This window comes from Nothoprocta perdicaria, unplaced genomic scaffold (assembly GCF_003342845.1).
Source record: "Nothoprocta perdicaria isolate Ctin4 unplaced genomic scaffold, notPer1 scaffold_2, whole genome shotgun sequence".
NCBI lineage: Eukaryota > Metazoa > Chordata > Aves > Tinamiformes > Tinamidae > Nothoprocta > Nothoprocta perdicaria.
In genome coordinates, this window is record NW_020455204.1 from 7,286,543 (window position 1) to 7,303,688 (window position 17,146).

The 17,146-nt window shown below is 58.3% G+C and overlaps 1 protein-coding gene across 2 annotated transcripts in view; it reads left to right on the forward strand.

Moving 5' to 3' along the window:
- The window catches only part of NCOR2 (nuclear receptor corepressor 2), a 128,971-nt gene that overhangs the window by 23,911 nt on the left and 87,914 nt on the right, over positions 1-17,146 (forward strand). For both annotated transcript variants that reach the window (XM_026037608.1, XM_026037607.1), the window contains exons 4-6: positions 2,520-2,699; positions 7,917-8,030; positions 15,803-15,859. In XM_026037608.1, the coding sequence (XP_025893393.1) occupies positions 2,520-2,699; positions 7,917-8,030; positions 15,803-15,859 (351 nt within the window). The remainder of the gene's footprint in view (positions 1-2,519; positions 2,700-7,916; positions 8,031-15,802; positions 15,860-17,146) is intronic.

Here is a 17,146-nt window from a genome sequence, read left to right on the forward strand (position 1 = left end):
GTCCTGCTTTTGTAGGAGCTTGTAGCTCCAGGCTTGCTTTGGCTTCCTGCTCCTTCCTCCTGTGTAGGCTCTGCAGCCTTCAAGAGCGGTGCCATATCCCTCCGTGCATGTCCACCGGGGGCTTGGTGGGCTTTTCTCCTCTGGGGTTTACATAACATCCCCTTTCCTGGTGCTGCCAAGGATCTTGTGGCACAGGGATGAGGGGGGCCGTAGCACAGGCCATACCCCAAGGCTGGTGCCCCCGGGCTCAGCGGTGATGGGGGCTCCTCGCAGCTCGGCTTGTCCCAAAAGCCACATGTGCAGCTCCTAATCCACGGCCCCGCGTTGCTCCGGGGMCGGACAGGTGCCCTTCCCGCGCGGATGCTCCTGGCTGGAGCATGAACTTGCTTGCTGAGACTTGACCTGCTTTCCAAGTCCACCATGTGAAGCCGAGCCCGGCTCTTGTAAACAGCCCTTCAAACTGGCTGGGTTTTTGTGATTTGTAAAAAGAGTTTCTTTGTGCTTTGTATAAATCCAGGAGCTCTGCTTTCTGAACCTCAAAATGGGCAGGAATTTTTTGCCTTCAATTTTGTTTCTCTCTCTCTCTCTCTCTCTCTCTGCGCTTGTCATCTCCTTTATCCAGAGAGATGCTCGGGAAATGACAGTGACCTGTTATTTGAGTTCCAGGGACATTGCCTCTCTCTATTGCCATAATTGTCTCATAATGCGAGATAATGATGGTTTTTATGGGCTGTAATTTGCAGCCATTCCCCTTACTCAGCTTTGCTGTTATTTTACTTCAGATTCGGCAAAGTAAAAAGGTAGAAATATCTCAGAAGCAGGGTTTYGGAGGGCTTCTGTGCCAAGTAGACGTCTAAAGATGCCTTGTCTTGCATGTTGGGAGGCGTGATATCTTTGTTTCCCATCTGCAGTGAGAAGCCTCTCTTTTTCTCCTGTGTTTTTGATAGAAGATGACTTTCTTTCCTTTAGGAAAACGTATCCTCCCAGCATCCAGAGTCTTACTGTTCCTTAACCTGAGCTAGATTTTATGGGCACCTAATTTTTGCYACTTGTGGTTGTCCTGGACCTCTTGGTTTTAAAAACGAAACCCATCTCTGTGAAAAAGTCACTGAACTTCATCTTGGTGGTGCAGAGAACACCAAGTCTTGGCCTTAGACCTTGTTGGCTGTTCTTGGAGTCTCCTCACAGGGAAGCATCTGCTTCTTAGGGGTCTCCAGAAACTTTGATATTGTCCTGTTTCCCTGCTGGATTGGTGCTGGAAACTACCAGGCTGCCACYACAAAGCTTTCCAGCTCGCTGGCCCCTCGGAGGATGAGGAAGGGCGCTCGGGTGGCTCATTGGCTTTCTCTCGCTTGATGGCAGCAGCGGGTCGGGTGCCGGTGTGGACAGACAGGCTCTGGGCACTGCTTCCTCGCTGGCCACCCTGAGTCTCCTCCATGTCAAACTGCGCTTAGTGGGTGAGAGGAAGAGGAACGAGGCTCTGGTGAAGGCTGACAGTGCCCTGGGTCAGAGTCTTCACAGAATCTTCAAGGTTGGAAGGGACCTCTAGAGATCATCTAATCCATGTCCCAGTGGACGTGGCGGCCTCGCCACCCTCTGTCCCCGTCACCCACGGGCACCGCTGAGGGAGCGCCGCTGTGTTCCCCGCTGCCCGTGTCCCCTCTCTGCCCCCTGCCCTCCCCGGCCTCGCTGCCGCCTCGTGGGCTTTATGGTTACGCCTGGGTGGCAGCTCCTCTTCCCGCCCCTCCGGCYGGGGAAATCCGTCCCCTGCGAAGGGAGCGAAGAGGGGAACTTCTAACGAGGAGGCCGGGAGGCTGCCATGGCGCGAGCGAGCTGTTTCCACCTGGAAAGGGCAAAAAGCTGCTTGTTGTCACTTCAGTCAGTCTCCCTCTCGTCTGACCTTGCTCATCCCTGTGCTCTCCCTCTCCCAAGAGGACGTGTTTGGCATCTGAGGGCTGCTGGAAGAGCAGGAGATGGAGAGCCTGCTGGAGGTGGCCTSTGTCCCCCCTTCCCAGGGACATGGTAGCTCGCTCCTGGTGCACATACGTGTGTGTCAGCTCTGCCCTCCTCCCCAGCCTGGCCGTGTTGGTGCCTACCTGGCAACTMTGCAGCTACCCAGTTTTTGACAAGAAGAGGCAGCCTCAAGCTGCTGCTGAGACATGGAGGGAGCTCCACAGCTAGGAGCTCAACCTCCCTGTTGATGGCTTTACTGTTCCTGTAGGGATGTGGCTGGTGCCAAAGGTGGTGGGAGCCTCCGAGAGGCTTTGGCAGGAGGAGAAGCTGCTGTGGTGACTGCGAGAGACTGACTTGGTGCCCGTGGTGGAGATGTTGAAGGTTGCAGTGCGTGGTGGGGATGCGGTTTGGCAGCTGGTCCTGCTTAGTCTTGCAGGGTTTACAAGGTGTGTATTTGTGTTAGAGGGCTGGGAGCAGGCCAGGGAGCTGTGGCAGCTCACGTGGGAGCATGAGAGGATCCAAAATCTCCTGGGAAAGGGCTGACGTGGTTGTTTTGTGCTCCCCAGGACCGCGGCCTGCCTGGCAAACTGGAGCCCGTGTCTCCGGTCAGCCCTCCTCACGCGGACTCCGAGCTGGACCTGCTGCCAGCCCGGCTCTCGAAGGAGGAGCTCATTCAGAACATGGATCGTGTGGACCGCGAGATCACCATGGTGGAGCAGCAGATCTCCAAGCTGAAGAAGAAGCAGGTAAGAGGCTTGGAGGGGAACGTGTGTCCCCAGTTCTGCTTGCTGACTGGCACCCAGCCCTTGCTCCCGCATGTCCCCGAGGGGAGGTGGCAATGCCTGGTGCCACCAGCCACGGTCTGTGCCTGTGCTCCCTGTTATGACACAGGGAGACTGGCTGTGGGTTGCAGGATGAGGGAGTCTTGCATGTGGGCTCTCTGGCATCTCCAGATATCTAAAAGAGAGARGAAAAATCTGTCCTCAGCATTTCCTTGCGGTCCGTGGCAGAGCAGGGAGCACAGTCGGGGACATACAAGTCCTCTGCACAGTGCAGCGTGGTCCCAACATCCTTTTCCTCTCCAGCAAGTGTCCTTCCCAGTGCTGTGGTACTGGGCTGCTCCAAGCCTCGCTGTTGTGTCCTCAACCTTCCCATGCACCCGCCAGCCTCAGGGTCTCTGCATCCCTGAGCAGTGCCCGGCAAAACTCCTGCGGGCAGGAAGGAGGCAGGGCAGGAATGGCTAGGGTCGGATCTGCTCCGTAGCGCTTTACCCCTGCGCCCGAGCAGCTGCCCAGCAGGAGAGCTGCCCGCCTTGGTGCTGCTGTGTATAGGACGACCACAAGGGCATTAAGAGATTAGAATGACAAAACCTTGGGGACACTCTGCATTCTTTTTTTCTTAAAGGCTTTCACTGCCTAAAGGAAATCACTTCTCTCTGTCTTGTTGCTCCTTTTCTCCTGTGCTTGGGGCAACTTTCTGCACTCTCCCTGATGGCTGCTAATCCCAGGCTGCCTGGGAGCRGAGCAGTCTCTCCGGAGGTCCGCGTGTCTGGAATCTCTGTATAGAGGGAGCACTGTAATTGGGAGCTCTGCGTGTGGAGCTGGGACTGAGCCAGGACTYGTGGAGGATGAGTGTGCAGGTGACCTTCCTCCGCACCTGTGAAAGTGGAGCAGGAAGAGGAAAAATGAGTGCACTGAGGTAGCTYGGAGGCTTCCTGCATTTCCCAGACACGCCAACCCGCCACCTGCGACTTGGCTGCTGTCCTGGCTCCCTAGTATCTTTTGCCTACAAAAATACCCCAAATCTCCTTTCATTTTTGGATTTACATTTTTGCTTAGCAGATACTATTCCCAYTCTTCCTGCAAGGCAGAGCAGGATGTTTTCGTTTTATTTTCAATCTGTATGGTTTAATTAGTGCGAAAGACTTCTTTTGTGTCGCCTTTTATCCTCAGCGGTATCAGTGCTTAAGGAAAGGCAGCCAAGAAGGTTAAGAAGCAGCTGTGATGCTGGTGGAGAGAAACAGTCCTGYTTGGCTCTGTGGAGCAGCAGCAGGAACACCAGGAGCAGTGGAAACCACAGGGCATCTTTTTGTTCCGTTGGGAGGRGCTGGGCGAAGTCGCCCTCCCCTCTGCCTCCCTAGGAGTCACAGGTGAAATGCAGGTKTCCCCCCACGTCCCACGGTCCTGCTCGTTGCACAGAGGCCAATGGTCCCTATTTCCAACTCACATTTGAAAAAGAAATGCCAAAAAAGGGGTTGTTTCCCATCACAGGGGAGGAGAGGAGCTTCCGAGAGGGACGTGCACTTGGTGCAGAGGCCAAGGCTCAGCCTCTTGCAGCCAAGGACACCAACAGTGGAGCTGATTTTTTCCGAGCTGGTGAGGACTGGCTCGTGGAGTTACCGGGAGCAGCAGCATACGCTCGGTGCCATTAAAATCAAGCTGTCCCTCCACAAGGAAATGGCTCTTTCACTGTTGGCTGCTCGGTTGGTTTATATCTTCCTTCTGCACAAATTTCACGATTCTTCCTTCCCACAAAAATGCTCCGATTAGTTGGAAGAAGCTTCAAGTGGTTGCTGGCAGCTAAATCATCCCCTCCCTTCTCCTCCTCTTTTCATTTTTCATTGTGATCAGTGTGTCAGCTGGCCCATCCCTCCCAGCTCCCCCGCATGCCAGGGCCTCCCTGTCCAAGAGGAATCCTTGGACAGGATTCCTCTCCTCATTCCCCGGCCGTGCTGCTCCTCCAGGAAAGTTGTCCCATCTGGGCCCGTGCGGTTACACACAAGGAGGGTTTCCTGTCTGAAAGGCTCGGGAGACGTTTTGTCCATCTGTTCATCCGTCGGCGYGGGAGAAGGGCGAGCGAGGGAAAACAATCAGCCCGAAACAGATCCCACTCCTCCTGGAATGAGCAGGGGAGAGATCGTGCGTGGCCGTAATAGCCTAATGCTTTTCCCTTCTGTCTTTGGGAGGCCTTCTCGGGATCATTAAATACATTTCTATGGAAAGGATGTGCAAAAAACCCCTATTTCCTTCTCTCCGGTTGTTCCAGAAATGGCAAAGAAGCCTCCTCCTGGGCTTTGCTGGCAGGAGGGGTTGCAAAAAGTCCTCGGCAAGCTGAGGAAGCTTCCCCAAATGCTGTGCCCCCCAGCAGAAGGCTGCTGTGAGCCGCCATCCCCCGCGTCGCTCCTGAGCCATATGTGCCTGCAGCTCCCGTCGAGTYCCTGCTCGCCCTCCTCCTGACAAGCACAGATAATCTTCATGCAGTTATTCCTGGCACCGGCACCAGGAATCTTAGCAAGGAATAAACTGCTGGGCTCTGCTCCGTGGTTGTGCCTGAGCCTCCCTGCATGGGAGAGCTCTCCGAAGGGCTCTCCGGGAGAACAACACTCCCACCTGGTGATGGAGCTGGAACCGCGGTGGTCCGGGTGGATTCAGGAGCTCTGGGTCTTCCCCTCCATCTCCTGGCTAAATTCCCCTCCGTTCCTCATGGTCCTGGCCCTGCTTTGGTGGCAGACCTTCAGGACACCCATTTCGGTCACATCCGAGAACCTTTATGGATTTTATTTTGCCGGTTTCCCCCAATCCAAGGGTGTCCGTGGAGGGCTCTACCTGCCAAGGGCAAGTTTGCTGTCCCATGCTCCCGAATCCGCTGGTGCTGCCTGCATCCCCTGCCTGCAGCATCCGCTGCTTTAATGACCGTGCCACGGAGAGGAGAGCTGAATTCTCTACTGTAGTTCAGCTATAATTAGATTTGTATTTTTTTTTCTTTTAACGAGCTGCTTTTAATGAGCCTGCACTTACTGGCAAACTTTCATTTCCTGATATGCCATCAAATCCTCCTGTCTGAAATCAATTAGAGCAGACCCGACCACTTTGCAAAATTTTTGTGGGTTTCCAGAACAACGTAGCCAAGTTTCTGACATTCTTACCCAAATATTTTCCCCAAGAGAAGCGGCGGATTGACAGATCCCTCTGGGGTTCCCTCTTTTGAGTTTTGGAGCTTATAATTTGGGTGCATTGGTATCTGCTGGGGGGGACCTTTGCTAMCCTGAGGGTGGCTCTGAAATGAACCTGAAGGGGCCAAGGACTGCCTGGAGGCCTGGGCASTGCAGGACTTTGGGAGGACTCTGCTGTAGGTTGAAGGTGGGTTCCTCTGGAGAGGATCCAGCTGAAAGGAGAAGCCTCCGAGAAGCCTTTTAGTGCCCCCAAAGGCTGGATCAGCGGGCACTCTTTGCTCATGGCTTGCCCAGGGGATGGGTGCTGTTTGATTCTGTTTTGCAGCCTGCGCTTTAAGCTGTGGTTCCTGCAAGAACCGTGGTCCCCTTTGCAGTGCTGAGCCCCTGGGCACCTGAGAAACTGTCACGGCTGAAACGAGAGGAGCTCTCGGGGCCGTTTCATCCCGCCCGGAGCACATTCGGCAGCGCCCGTTCCCGCTGCCACCGCGCGTTGCTGTCAGCCCCGGGGGCCTTCTCACAAATGCATTTTCCTTGCTAGCAGGAGAACGGGTTGTTTTCTCCCTTGCTTCAACAGGGCATGTTTTAGCTGTAGAAGCAAATACAAAGGTGTGGAGAAYTGGAGACAGGCGGTGAAAAACGGTGCACAAATTCTGACAAATGCTCCCTGTCGCCGCGGCTCCTGCCGCGTGCGCTCCGTGTCCTCGCCACGGAGCCGCCGGCCACAGGGGCAGCGCGGCGGAATCTGTGATTTCCTCTTTCATCGGGGCAGTTCCTCAAATCTGCTCAACGGGCTCGGCTGCTCCTCGTGTCTGGCAGCAGTTGGGAGGGCCGGGGACGTGGGTGCGTAGAAGACGTGTCAGCGCCATGGTTGGAAGGGACCTCCAGGGATCATGTAGTGATCCCCAGCCCTGCAGTGACCTCTGCAGCCCTAGGCTTGCGGCTGGGTGCGCTTTGCCATGTCAGGGAGACGATGGGCACGAGGGAGGCACCCGGCCCCCGTGTTGCATGAGAGTCCAGTGCAGACCTGGGCTGGCATCACTGCACGGGCGGCCACGGGCTGCTGGGCACTGTGGCCCTGTGTGCCCAGCTGCAGGGAGCCTGGAGCCTGCAGCAAGGCGGGCAAGGAGCTGTGCTGCCCGGCGCTGCTGGGCACGAGGGCAGGACACCACCTGCCTCTGCGGAGATGTCCCTACCTGCAGTTGGGTTTCCGTGGTGGTTTTGGCTCAGTGCCATGTGTTCTCGTGAAGAAACGGGTCTTAGAATGCCTGCCAGAGATAACACGGTGGCACGTGGCTGGAGGGCACAGTGTGCCCGCGTCCTCTGGTGCCTGCTGCTGAGCAGGGCATTTCCAGGGGATGTGGAACCTTCCAAACTGGGCAGCTCCTTTGGGAGCCTGTCGTTCTGCACTCAGGGTGGCCCACGTGTCACTCCCATGCTGTCCCACAGCCGCTGCTTTTGCTGCTGCACTGTCCCGCGYGTCTCTGCAGCGCGTCTGGCTGGACCACCTCCCACCGGGGCCTTCTGCTTTCGTGGTCCTGCCGCGTCCTCTGCCGTCCCCGCTGCTCGGCGGCCGGCCCAGTGCAGGGCCCGTCACCCGCTGCAGCGGAGCTGGGGCGCACGAGGCAGCTCAGAACCGTCACCACGGCCCTGTGCCAGGCACAGTGATGGCAGAGCACGGCCAGGCTGCTCGGCGTCCTTGCTGCCCCTCAGCGCTGGGGCCGGGTAGTTCCCCATGAGGATTTCCAGTAAAATCCCCCTTTGTGGCCTCGTGCCCACCCTGCCCATCCATTCGGGACGGGTCCTGGCGCTCCGTGCACCGGGCCAGCCGTGTCGGGTGGGCAGCACCGCAGGACCCCGCGGCTCTCCCCGCCGTGCGGTGCTGCCTGCCGCCGTCGCGCAGGGAGCAGCGGGGACGGTGGTTTCGGCACCGCGGGGTGCTCGTGCGGCCGGGGCCGGCTGCCTTTCTCTCGCGGTGACTCACTCCCTTCCTCCYGCCCCGTTGGTTCCGCAGCAACAGTTGGAGGAAGAAGCAGCCAAGCCGCCGGAGCCYGAGAAGCCCATCTCGCCGCCGCCCATCGAGTCCAAGCACCGCAGCCTGGTGCAGATCATCTACGACGAGAACCGGGTGAGCGGGGAAGGGGAGATGGGGCTGGTGGGGTTGCTGGGCAGGCGGATGGGCCCTCGCCCTGGGGAGGCCGTGGCAGGGATGGAGGTCCCGTGGGAAGGGTGGCGAGAGCCGGCGCAGCCACCAGGCGCTCTTTGTTATGTGAATTAAGCTCAGGCATCTCCACTGGGCTGTGTGAGAGCCTGGGGCTTGAGGTTTGCTCTGATAAATGTTAGACTGGGTGTTAGCAGCGTTTWGGAGCTGCTTCGGAGTCCCATCCATTAAACTGCTCCATCTGTCTCTTCCTTCTGGGGGAACCAGGTTAAAGTTGCCCTGAGAAGATGGGCAGTGTCATGGGCTGCGTGGCTTGAGGGCAGCCTTGGAAATACCTCCGACTGGCAGGCCAGCCAGGAGCCCTCCTGGCTGCCCCTGAGCCCTGTGGCCGGAGCAGAAAGGACGTGGGTTCGGCCGTGGGCGGATTTGAGGCCRTTGGAGGCTGAAAAGGGCATTAGCAGAGATCTCGCTGGCATCGCTGCCTCTGGATCTCGGCCTCGGCCGCCTGTTTGTGGCAGTCGCCGTCGCTTGTAAGAGCAGCCAGAGGGGACGTGAATTCTGCTGCGTGCTTCGGAGTGACGTTAGAAAATTGAGCCCTTTGGTAGATAATCAAGCTCATTCATTTTCATTTAGGTGTTGGATAAAAAGGATGATTTTACATAAAGGGAAAACTACTAGTCGCTAATTATTTTGAATTGCGAAGCCTGCGATTTCCCTGGGAGCGGCAGAAATCCAGGTGCCTGAGTCCTAAACATCCCAAGGCCTGGGCTCGCAGGCAGCACAATTGCTCTGCCTGCGCTTTCTGCATCTGYGTCTCTCCCTTAGCAATAGGAAACCAGGAATGGCACAGGCTGTTGTGCAAGGGGTGAAGCCAAAGGTCGAACGGGTTTAAAGCATCAGCAAGTGCCAGCTGGTCCGGGCTTTGCAGGCCCTGGGCTGGGGAGGCTGGTGCCCAGGATCCCCCTTTGCCCTCCCTTCTCCCCGTGTCCCCCGTTGCCTCCCCTTGACAAGTGTGATGCTGCTTGAGCCAAACCCTGACGGTTTCTGCTCAGTCTCATGGATCACGTTGAAGAGTATGAACAAGTTAAGGGGTTTACGTTTCTCCTTGGAAGGGAAAGTGGATRATAGTGGGAAGTCATTGTCTAAGTGCTCAGGGTTGGTGGCATCAATGTGTCAATGTTCTCGGTTTTGTTCCAAGKTACGCTGATCTTCCAAGCCAGGTTTTAGCCAGGAGCGTTTTTGCTATTAACCTTCACGTCAGGGTGCACTCATTCCAGGTGGGTGCTCAGCAAGCAGAGGTCACGTCTGACACCAAATGTCTAAATTACTTCAAATTTGGCTCTGTGATTGTATCTGTGTGATCCCTGGGATGTATAAACGACACTTCTTCCCTCTGTGCTGGTGAAGCGCCATCGAGAGGAGYGTGTGAGTGGGCTTGTCTGTGGGCAGGAGACTCTGACCAAGCAGCCCTTCCCTTTGGCTTGGTAGAAACCGTAGTAGACTAGAGGTAAGTTGCTTCCTTTGAGGAAGATCTGATCTAGTCTTGGACTGTAAAGAGAGTCCACAGAGACTTGCTGGCCAAGGCTGAAGTTCAGTGATGAAACCTGCCAAATTGTAGGTTRGAAGAGGAAAGATGGGCTGAGAATTGTAGGTCCTGCTGCATCTGTCATTGCTTTAGTAATAAGGTAAGGGTGAGAATATAAATGTCCTTCTAAAGCACATCCCCATTCCCAGCTTTCAGTCACCTCTGCTGAAGATGTTCAGAACAACAGTAGGGCCCTAATTTTCCCGACCACCAGCAGTGGATCTGCCACCTTAAGACCCTCCTTCTTCCCCTGGCCCAAGACACCACGAAGCCAAGAGGAGGATGACAGAAGCTGTGAAGAGGAAAAGCCACGGCAGCGCTGGCAGAGAGGACCTCGCATGGAAAGTAGCTGCAGAGAGGAGCCCAGGTCCCCTGGGTGGTTTTGATGGCAGCAGAGGAGACTGTCCATGATGTGCCCAACGGTCTGGCGAGTGTGGGAAGGACCCTGGATGCTCTTGCATCGATAGGAGGTTGATTGCAGCTTAGCACTTAATTGAGAAGTCGGTTGGTAGGAGCAAAGGGCTGCAAAGCTAAATAGAGACGTTTTGATCGGGAGTGGGCAAGCCAGAGCTGGGCTCTTTTTAAGCCTTGCTGCTGCTTGTGGGTTGCAGGAGAAAGGACTCGCCTGCCTTGAGGTTTGCTCGGGGGAGGAACCCGGCTGTGGCGGCGCTGCCTGCCCCACGCCGGGCTCGACCGGCAGGGCCACGCGCCAAGGAAGGAGCAGCCGGATTCGCACACGATATTCCGCTTGTGGCTTGCTTGGGAGTGTTGCAGAGAATCCAAGGAAAAGGAGGATACGGAGGCCTCGGGAAGAGGCGGGACAGCAGAGCACCCGCGTCGCTKCCCCACTGCCACCAGCACCGCGCGCTTGTGCCGCGCACGAGCGGGCACCGCGAGCAGCCCCTGGGAGAGAGGGGGTTACGCGAGGACAGAGCCGCCAGAAACTCCGGAAAATCGAGTTAGCCGCTCCATCCGTGACCTACTTTCCTTTTGGCGATAGCTGTGGCTTTTCAGGGGTGAATGGTTTCTAATTTTAGCCCGTGGTTCATCAGRGAAGTCTATGTGTTTTCTCACCACTGTGCTGGGTTTTGCAGAAGGGGTTGAAATGCACACGGACCCATGTCCGTTTTTCCTAAAATTCAGGTCCTCAAAGGATACTTAATTCCATCACGTTGCTTTTCACTCTTGTGACCTACTTAACAYGTGTGATTTGAAAAGTTCCTGTGCCTCGGAGAGAGTCATTCTGGAAAACTTGACCTGTAATTCCCTCTTGCTACACTCCACCGGACAAGTAATTGGCTTCCAGAGGAAAAGAGAGGCCCTCCTGCCGGCGGGTACGTGCTGAGCACACGTGCAGCTCGGCTTCCAGCTGGGCTCCGAAATTGCACCTCAACCAGTACCTTAGAAAAAGGTATGTGTGCATTTGAATAACAGCAGAGTGAAACAGCCCTTGCAGCCGAGGCCGAATCCTCCCCTGGGTGCAACCGGCGGTGTGTGGCAAGAGGGCTCGCCTTCCTAGAAGGGTGTCTGAGAAGGCAACTTAGTGCTTTTGACGTTGTGGACTAGAATAAGAATAAACAGTGGGTAAAACTGGAGTGTTTTTAGAAGCATCTGCCTTCTATTTTTGCAAGTGGCTTTGGGATAACGCTGATGCTGAGCTCCCCGGGGAAATGGGATGGTGMCGGGTGCTGTGGTTGCTGCTGGGGGTCGGCAGCAGTGCAGGGGTGGGTGGTCTCTTAAAGGTCTCTTAAAGCTCTTAGGGATGCCTTAAAAGAAGCTACGTTAGTGATTAGGGACTCTCAGGCTCTGGCCAAGGCCGGTTCCTCGTGCCCGGCTCCACGTGGCCTCTTCCTCACGCACCGTCCTCCGGAGACGGAGCCGCCTCCGCTYGGAGGCTTCCTGGGAGCCGGAGCCTCCTCGGCCGCTGCGGGGGCTCTGCGGGCCCAGGCTGGAGCTCGCCGGGCTGCGTCCCGCTCCAAGCAGGTCTCCCTCTCGCCTCCGACGGCGCAGGATAAAAATCCGTAGCGCCTGTTCCTGCTGGGAGGGCACAGGGATTAGAAGGATCCAGCTGTGCTTTGAGTCCACGGGATGTTTTGCTCAGGAGMAGCGCTGGAGCTCGGCTGGGGCGAGTGCCCTGTGCTGGCAGGAGAAATCCTGGGATGGGCTGGGGGCAAATCCCCTTTCCCGAAGCGTTTCCATTGCGCACAATGAAGCCTCAGGGACATTCGGCAGCAGATGTTCTTCACACGGACACGGCGCTTCCCGCCGGAGCAGCGAGCCCGGATTTCACCCGGGACCCCCCCGAAAACCTGAACTTGATGCCGAGCAGCCTGTCCCGCTCTGGGGACCAAACTGCTGCAAATCACTACGATGAAATTTTAACTCGCTGTCTCGGCGGTTGTTCCTTCAAAAGGGCCCAGCGCTGTGTCTGTGAATTCCGCGTTGTGCTGTGAAATCGGGATTCAAAGGCCTGTTCCGCACTCCTCGCACCCCTGCTGCGGCGGGCTCTGCGCGGCGCCCGCCCCAGCGGCGCTTGTGGAGCAGAAGCGGCCGCCCGCAAGCAAGGGAATAAATAGGGAACATTTTGAGCAGTGCCAAGCGTGCCCTGAACGGCACCGAGTGCCACTCGGATCCCGTGGCCCCTTTCTGTCTGTGTCACTCATTTTCTGTGAATTCCCAATTTGCATCAAAAAGGAAAGAATTGGCCAGCGATATCGGCAGCAACTGGTGCATTATAAACAGTGAAGCCCCGTTTGAGCCCCAAACCTGCAGGATTTCTCCCGTTCTGGCTTCTGCAGCGCCCTGGGGCGCAGGCAGGGCAGGGGACTTGCTTAAAGCTGCTGAAAGGGCCTCAGTATTTTTGCTTTTGTTCCCACTTTTACTCTGGGCTTGTCTCACCCTGGCTTTATAATGCAGGATGTGCTTCCAAGCAGTCTCCAAAGGGAGAACTGCAGAGGCTGTAGGTTAGATACTATTGATGTTGCTGTGTAGCAGCAGAAGGTTGCAGGAAGATAAAATTCAAGCACTTAAAAACACCGAGTGACTCAGAATCCTTTCGCTTTTCCTCATCTTCAGGATTTTTCTGTTTGTCCTCAGGTCTCCTGGAAACGTCTGCTGCAGGAGCTGGCGTTCCCAGCAAGTGCCTGGAATTAGAGGTTTTGTCCAGAGCCAGATGTGACCCCAAATTCTGAATTTTATTGTGAGCGAAATCCAAATCTCAGGCGTCTTCGAGGCTGTAGCAAGGACTCGTGGTCCAGCTGGGTGGAGTTGGTGGCCGTGGGGCTGYGGGTTCTGCTGCCTCCAGGGGCTTGCCCGTCTCCGCGCAGGACATGCCYGATCCCAAATGGAATCGCATCCCGGCGCGGCCGGCTCCACTATAAATAACCCCRGGAGCGCAGTTGGGCTGCGCGGCTYGGAGCCGTAGGGAGCGACGGCTGGAAGCGTTCCAGGAAAGGGCCGCCTCCTAATTTCAGATCCGCTTTCTCAAAATAACTTTGTGTTTCCTTATCTTCCATTTTTAAACTYGTCTCCAAGAGGAGCCCACGTGAAAGCCCAGAGCCACCCCGTGGGGTCGGCCCCTCGTCCCGGGGGAGCTCTCCRGGTGGGAAGCTGCTCTCCAGGCTGCTTCCCACCCTGCTCGTGCACTAAGTTTTCCTATCTGAAGATGGGATGAATTGGCGTTGCAGGTGCTGCCGAGGAGGGGCCTCTCCCCATGGAAGGCCCGCGCTGATGGGACATCCCTTTGCTACCGGAGCAGAGGGACCCGTGTGAAGGGGAGCAAAGCTCAGGCTCGGCACTGGGGCTGGGCAGCGAGCGCCTCTGCTCCGGGTGCTCCAGCGGTATTTCGGGATCGCGCGCGGCTCCCAAAGGGGCTCCCGAGCTGCTTGCTGCGAGGCCCTGCAGTGACACCTKCGTTGGCTCCTTGCTGCTTTCCTTCCCCTTAAATAACAGCCCTTATTTACAGTGCCATGYGGATCCCGCGGATGCCGGTGGCACTGGAGTGGCCCCAGGATCGAGGTGATGCCGCCTTTACCCCGTGCCCAGCCCCGCTCCGGCCGCTCAGACCCCTGGGCGCTTTATCCGCGTTTCCCTGCGGATTGTCCGTCCTGCGCTGCGAGCCCTCGGACGCTGGGAACCTCTAATAGGTGCAATGTGTCATTGCCGATTCCGCCGCCTGCGCGGCCGCGCAGACAGCTCATTACAGCTGCGTTATGATCTGATAAATGCAGCACGGAGCATCAGCAATTACAGTGCGTGTCAAGTGTTAATTGGGCAGCCTTGGCGATAGAGGCTTTGCTTTGTGTACGCACGGAGATGCGACGTGCCCGGAATAGYTCTCCCTCCCCGGCTCTCGTTCCGGAGGCGCGCGCGTTACGGGCAGTTAATGCAAGACAAATTATGTCATTCTCCTTGATTCGCCACATGTTCTGCCTGGGGTGTTCGCCTCTGGGTCGGCTCATTAAGTTGTCTAAACGTGGCCAAAGCAGCAGCCGAAGGGAGTCCACATTTTTCCCCCTCTCTGGGTTTAATCCCTTTGCACGCGGAGGCCTTGAGCATTGGGATCCGAGCRGGCCGGGACATCCCTGCCCCGTTGAGTGAGGGGGATAATTCGGCCCGTGTCCGTAGTGGAAAGAAACTGGACAGGCTGAAACGTCGCCCGCGAGAGGAAGTGGTGGCCGAGAAGCGCCGCTGGCCACGCGGCCCCGGGGCGCAGGAGGCCGGGCGATTTGTCACCTTTTCACGTGCTTGTCCCCAAGGCGCTCTCAATTCAGCTGCCTCCCCCTGGAAGTCCTACACCCGGGTTTAACAGCGTGAGGTTCCTCGTGTGCACGTTCCCCAAGGTCAGCRCGTCTGCCAGCTCTGGGAGACCGAAATATTAAGATCTCTGCAGATTCTGAGCTCTGTAGCACTAGGGATATTTCAGGCTGGCAGGTCCCCGGTAGACGTAGCTTGTTCCCATTAATGACACGAGATGTGGGGGTGTTTAAGGCCGAGCAGCCTCTTCCCGGCCGCGATGTCGCTGCTGCAACGGGCTCCGCTCGCAGCCCCTGCAGCTTCTCTGGTGTTTGCTGTGGATCTGAGCCTTTGGATTTCCCTTCATTTCCTCCCGTGAAATCAGACGTCACTGCGTATTGATGTTAATAGCTGAGGCATAAATTAGCCTTAAGTCTCATGTGCAATTTTGTGACGGGAGACGAAGACTTAAAACAGTCACTGATGGAGCAGGGGCCGGGAGAGCCGGTGGGGGCAGTGGGGACGTCCCCTCAGCCTGGGCTCAGCGCCGTCCCTGGATTCAGAGCCGGGGCTGGTTTTATCCATGATAAAGATCCGCATATCTGGGAGCGGGCTCGAAGGCCGCCCTGTGGCTCGGGAGGTGCAGGAGAGCAACGGAGGCTGCCGAGGTGGAGGCAGCCGCTCCGTGCCCAGTGGGTGGCCGTGGGCAGCGTGTGCCCAGCGTGGCCCTGGCTCCCGCTCCCCGTGGCCGGGATGGCTGTGCCAGGGGGCACGATGTGCCAAGGGGCATCATATATCGGGGGTGTGATGTGCCGGGGGGTGCAATGTGCCGGGGATGCAGTGTGCCGAGGGGCTTTATCACCTCAAGCCAGCGTCCAGGGGTTAATCCGGCCGCGCGGGCTGCGCGAGAGGGGTTGTTTACCCCAAACGTCATGTCTTGTTTAGGCTCCCGCTGCAGCGAGCCCCGCTCTCCTGTGCCTTTCAGGCCTCTTGCAGCCGTCACCAGCTCACACGCCGCGACACGTGTTCCCGGGCTGGTTTTTGGGTTTTTATTTTTTTTGCTCTTTTCCTCTGCGCTCAGCGCAAGGTGGCTCGGCGGGGAGCAGGGCGAGCAGCTCGTGCAGAGCGCGGCAGCCCCTGCATCCYGGCAGGGGCATCGGGGGCCGCGGGGCAGCGCGGCCCCGAGCCCGAGACACCGCGAGCGCCCGCGGTGCTTCCTGCCCCCGCTCCGGCTCCCCGCTCCGCGCTCTGCTCTCCCGCCTGCAGGTGGGGATGGGGTTTGCGGCAGCCTTGCGGATGTTCGGAAAGGTTGTTTTTTTAGCCCAGGGAGGGAGCCGAGCCTCTAATCCGCGGCAGAAATAACTTTTCTTCTCCCCCCTCCTCCCTCTGCCTCCTCCCCTTTTCCCTTTCCTCTCCGCAGAAGAAAGCCGAGGCCGCCCACCGGATCCTGGAAGGCCTGGGGCCCCAAGTGGAGCTGGTGAGTGCTGTGCGGCCGCGCGCCTCGGCGGGAGCCGGCCCGGCGCGCGCTCCGCAGCGGCCGCGGGAAGCGGAGGCGGCAGCGGGAAGCCGCGGGCCGGGGCAGGAAGCGGGAGGCGAGATGGGCGCCCGAGCGTGTGCGCACGCAGGCACCCGCGCGGCCGGCGCCGCGGCCCCGGGCTGCCCGCACGGGATGGTGCCCAGGCCCTGCCGGCCGCTGCCTCCGCGTGCGCGGGGGAGCCGCCTTCAGAAACCGTCGCCTTCCAGCTGCACCCTCGCCCAGCTGCATCCCGAGGGATTGACTGCTGGCGGGAGGCTGGGAGCAGCCCTTTGGAGCTTGGCTGCTGGAAAACCTCCCAGGGAACTGGTGGTTCCCCCCCCCGGCGCAGCTGGAGAGCTCGGAGGGGCCGCCCGCGGGCCCAGCATGAGGCAGGGAGAGAGGGAGCTGGGCTGCCCTGTGGCCGCGGGCATCCCTGGCCGCCCTGGGCAGCTCCTGGAGGAGCCCGGCACGAGTTGCTGCCGGCCCTGACCCCAGGGGAGGTCAAACCCTTTGGTCTCTTTTTGCTCCTCAGATCGGCAATGCCCGTGTTTGGCACTTCCTYCTCCCAAAGATTGCACCTTTCTTTTCTCGTGGGTGTTTTAGTTTTGTTTTTATTTAATAATAAYGACAGCCAAGCCCAGCTGGTGCCTCGCTGTGGGCGCTGAAGCCCCAGAGCCCTGGAGCACCTGGGGTGCCAGTGTCACAGCCCGGGCCAACCCTTCCTGTGGCGCCGTGTCCCGCTTTGCCGAGGGACGGGGAAGCCTCTGCAGAGACAGAGCAGGAGACGAGATGAACGCTGCCATCCGCCAAGGCAGGCGGGCAGGGCCGTGCCCGGCGTGCGTGCACCCCGTGCAGCCGCTCGACGCCGGGTGACACGGAGCAGCCGGGRCCGGTGGCCGCGGAGCGCGCCCGGCCTGCGCGTGTGTCGCCACCGCCTGTTTGAGAGCCCTGGTTAGCGCCTGCCCGCCGAGATGGTGGCAGATAAGGGCGGGCACCGAGCGGCTGCTGCTGCACGAGCAGGAGGTGACAGCCCTGTCCTTGGGGCTCTGCGGCCGTCTCTGCTTCCCTGCAGCTTTGGGCCCAACAGGAAGCCCAGGACGCGGCGGGTCCGGCCCGGGCTGCGGCGAGTTGCTGCGAGGGGATTGCGGGCGGAAAGAGAGGTCTGAGCTGGGCACGGGCTGGTCCCTGTTGGATGGGGGCTTTGGAGGAGCTTTCCGTGGAAGGTGCTTTGCAAGCGAGCCGATGTCA